This window comes from Vigna unguiculata, chromosome 9 (genome assembly GCF_004118075.2).
Source record: "Vigna unguiculata cultivar IT97K-499-35 chromosome 9, ASM411807v1, whole genome shotgun sequence".
Classification (NCBI taxonomy): domain Eukaryota; kingdom Viridiplantae; phylum Streptophyta; class Magnoliopsida; order Fabales; family Fabaceae; genus Vigna; species Vigna unguiculata.
In genome coordinates this window covers 14705089-14709212 of record NC_040287.1, presented here as the reverse complement: position 1 = coordinate 14709212, position 4124 = coordinate 14705089, and the positions used below count along the sequence as shown (strand labels likewise).

At 37.6% G+C, this 4124-nt stretch overlaps 1 protein-coding gene across 1 annotated transcript; it reads right to left on the bottom strand.

Moving 5' to 3' along the window:
* Window positions 1–230: 230 nt before the first annotated feature.
* On the bottom strand, window positions 231–3703 carry LOC114164280 (alpha/beta hydrolase domain-containing protein 17B-like). Its single transcript, XM_028048886.1, has 5 exons — window positions 3309–3703; window positions 2049–2085; window positions 1736–1972; window positions 1593–1640; window positions 231–1088 (listed from the first exon to the last, which is right to left on the bottom strand). Exons 1-5 carry the CDS (start codon window positions 3608–3610, stop codon window positions 570–572), a joined length of 1143 nt encoding a protein of 380 aa, XP_027904687.1. The 5' UTR covers window positions 3611–3703; the 3' UTR covers window positions 231–569.
* Between the last annotated feature and the right edge of the window lie 421 nt (window positions 3704–4124).

Here is a 4124-nt window from a genome sequence, read left to right as displayed (position 1 = left end):
AGCTTGCATTTCACGTTTCCTCTGATGAATCTCAATAATTACAATGCGACAACATAAACTTTTAAGACATGGTCAATGAGCTCTTCTCTTTCTTATTATTTCCCTTTTGGCAACACAAGCAATGTCAAAAATTCATGCAAACTTGCTGCTTTGGCAAAATTAAGCCAAATTGGCACTGTAAATAAGTAACACAATATATTAATTGCGATAAGAAAAGTGAATGCAAAATAAATGAGGATATTCGCTTCATTTTGAACTTTTATAAATCATAGCAACAGCCACCTTTGATATGATGTTCATTTCCTTTCTCATGACTAAAACAACGTTAGAGTCGCTTCAATTGCAAATAATAATAACAATGAAAAAACTAAGGATAACAAATCCCAAGTCCCAACATATCCAAATCTACATGAACATTGCAATGAAAGTATGAAACTGCACGAGTAGCATATGCATTCTGCAAACCATAAGTTAAAACCCCAGTGTAAGTAACTGTGTCTGATGTATCTTTGTACCTTTTCCTCCCTTGTAGCAAACCCAGCGCCAATATAACTTACGCTTCAAGAAGTTCAGCTTGCACGAATTCTATCCAGCCAATCAATGCTCTTCCGTGGCCTCTCAAACTGAACGTCAACACTTCTCCTAGATTTATCTTGGAACTCAATGCTTCTTGATTTATCATTGTACTCTACGCTTCTTCGGGACCTCTCCATCTGGTCAAATTGCACTCTTATCTTCTCTAACTTTTCAGTATTATTGAATTTGAATTCATGAAATTTCATCTTTTCTGTCCTATCAGTGCTTTTTCTTGGTTTGTCCCTCTGATCAGTACTCTTCCTAGGCGTTTCAAAGCAATCAGTACTTCCTCTGGATTGTTCAACTCTATCTACGCTTCTCCTGAAACTCACTCTTTGGGACGGTGGCTTTTCTACCGAGGATATGAATTTTCTGAGATGTCGTAAGTATTCAGGATAGAGTTCCAAATTACAGTGATTTCCTCCTTTGAGCCATAAAGGTTCGTATTTCTGTTGACACAGCTCCCACAACTGCTTGCCATGAGAGCAATCAACAACCTCATCAGCAGTTCCCTGAAGAGAGTGGAATGACCAGAGATTAGTAAAGCCACATGAAATGCTTTGTACCCAAAACTATGACCACAGAAAAGCAATGTTTGTTAAGTTACCATATTCACATGTACGGTTTCAAAAAGTTTATATCGGCAACAAAGGCTGATTTCTCTTAAAATTTTATGCAGAAATATCAGCAACAACGAACATATTTCTACATGTGTTAACTAGCTTGTGTGATACTGTTGTTCCCCATTTATCAACGCATTTCATGGTTTTTCATCACAAACGTTAACAGAAAAAAGGAGATGCTAAATAGTTACATGCAAGTTGTTTTTATTAGAAGAGGTTCTATTTGCCACACGAACACCAAGCCAGCACACTAAGCACGATCTTAAGGCCTACGACCATTATAGATGTTGATAAATTGGATACCAGTAAAAGGCATATAGTAACTAATGAAATCATGATTGTAAAATAAATAGTTAAGCAGAAAACTTAACATAATAAGCAAGGAATACTTACATGAATTACTAGCACCGGACACTTCACCAATGGAATTTTATCAATGTTCTGTAATATAACAACATGGAACTAAGCTCAGACACACCACATGCATAATCTTGAAATCAAATGACACCAAGTAAACAGGAAATGAAAATTTTAACCTTATAAATGTCAAACCAGTATGTCCGTTTCACAGGGTACATGACTCTCAGTCCTGATAGTATAGGACTGTGGAGAACAACAGCCCTTAGTCGGGGTAAACGGGAAGCAAGATCCAAAGTAGGACCGCTTCCAACAGATTGACCATAAAGGATGATATCTTCCTGCTTAGCACCATAGTTCTCTTCAAGATACTTATATACAGCTTCAATGTCAGCATAAGTATTATGCTCACTTGGCTGTGAAAATTATCCAGATTAGTTTTTCCATGAAACTGAATAAAATAAACAAGAAAGAAGTGCATACAGTAGTTACCTTCCCTGATGACTGTCCATAGCCAGAATAATCATATCTGCATGTGTTTGATACGATATGTTGAAAACGTTAGTGAAATATAAATTCTACAAACGATAAGCATCCATACTTCAAGTAACTTTTTATCATTTTCTTTGTTTGGGGGGCAGGTCCTCTAGATTAATTCAATCAAGTGAAGATCTACAAAATACAGTCTCAAATATGATTTCTGGTCATTTGACCTCCTCATTTGTAGCTCAATAAAACATCTGTTATGCAAACAATTATTTTACCACATAAAAAAGAAACATTCGAAAGAGAAAACAAAGACTGATGTTAGGGGGATAAAATTGAATGCAATACATTAGCATCTGATGGGCAATTTTTGGATGTTCAACTCAATAGTGAATTTTCTTTGCTAGCATTCCTAAATTAATCGACTTACACTTTCATTTGTTATTAAGGTGTTGCTGTAACCCCTGAAATCGCAGCATGAGGAATTGTAATCGTACAAGACATGCCAATTTGGGAAGTTCAGAAACTAACAACCCAACCATACCAACCCGTCTAAATATCACTTATAACAGCAAAGGGTTTTTCTAATACTAGAGCAAAACGTTCAAAACACGAGTTTTATTCTCATTGGAGATAAAGAAACAACTGTCACTTCTAGCAGAATGCAAAAGAAATCCTTCGAACATAATTAATGCAACACTTCAATTTACTTCATATTGACTAGCGTTCCACCAAACTTCGGCCAAAGGTAAAGAAAACCCATTCGAGAGTGAAAGCAAAAATTCAAACAAAAGGCTAGCTATATTCAGAATTCCAACTTCACATTCATCCCACTCTGTCGGCATATTCCTTTGTTGTTTCCCCACAAGTATCTCCTTCGACGAAAATCCGGTTCAAACTACTATCTACACTAGTCCCTTCCGCAAGGCTCAACCCCCAATTGGTCATTTAGCTGACAAATTGAGTAAAACAAACATTGAAAACGATCGAATAACACACTCCGAAATTCACCTGATCTACTTAACATAATCACACAGGAACCACACAAAAAATTATAAATTTAGTCCACTGGGCAACCAGGTCCACAAGAGGAACACCACAAGTGGAAATTACCAGAGCCCCAAATCCTAACAGATAAGATTCAAGTTAAAACATCATCTTTGACCAATGAACAACAAGCCCATCAACATCAACGACCAGACCCGAATCAAGCATCCCAAACCCAGAGAGAGAGAGAGAAAGAACTAGAAAGCGGGAAGTAAATACCCGATGAGATTGACGCGGAGGTGGATGCTCAACTCGACGAAGAGCTCGTACATCTGACCAATATCGGCTGCATTGCCGTGGGAGTAAAGGACGGTGGACTTAGCGGTGGGGTGCCGAACGTAGACGGCAACGATCTCCGTGCCTCGGCGGTTGGGGAAGCGGAGAACCTCCACGTTCTCCCGGTGCGGGAAAGGCTCCATGAGTAGCAGCCCCGTGGCCTCCTCCTTTACGAGCTTGTACGACGGCGGACTCGGAGGGAAGAACGCCAACTTGGCCGCCATTGAAGAAGTCACGCCACCCATCTTCTTCTTCCTTCGAAAAACTCACTCACTCAGTGGCTTCGATTCTCACATTCACCTTCACCTTTTTGGCGTGAAATGAACCTGACCTCACTCACTGGCAGGGTTTTATTTATTTATTATTTCTTATTTATTTATTTATTTATTGGTGGTAATTAATTAGTTTTTGATTTGTTTGGGGGGAAAATAACAGTGTCTGATGATGGAGTCGCATTCTTATATTATTATTCCTATTATTCCATTCCTATCTTTCTATTAATTAGTTGTCTCTTGTACAGTTCCACGTGTTATCCTTTTGGCCTGGTGTTTTTTCTTTCTCACTTGTGGTCTATTTATTTTCATTCTCCAACATCATCTCAATTCAACCATTTTATTTTTCTTTTCCACCACATTAAACTATAATAGTTTTATAAAAATATATATATTTTTTATTTAAAATGTTTATCTGACTTTGTTTGCTAACTTACTACAACTTGATATAACTTTAGTGAGAGACTTATCGGATCATATATATTTA

Bases quoted from the DNA above. Each gene is read 5' to 3' on its own strand.
- LOC114164280 (XM_028048886.1), bottom strand. From the start codon at position 3,610: ATGGGTGGCGTGACTTCTTCAATGGCGGCCAAGTTGGCGTTCTTCCCT. The intron at 1,641-1,735 runs GTTAAAATTTTC...GTTATATTACAG, and splicing joins ACTGGTTTGACATTTATAAG to AACATTGATAAAATTCCATT. The intron at 1,089-1,592 runs GTAAGTATTCCT...CACTCTCTTCAG, and splicing joins GTCCGGTGCTAGTAATTCAT to GGAACTGCTGATGAGGTTGT.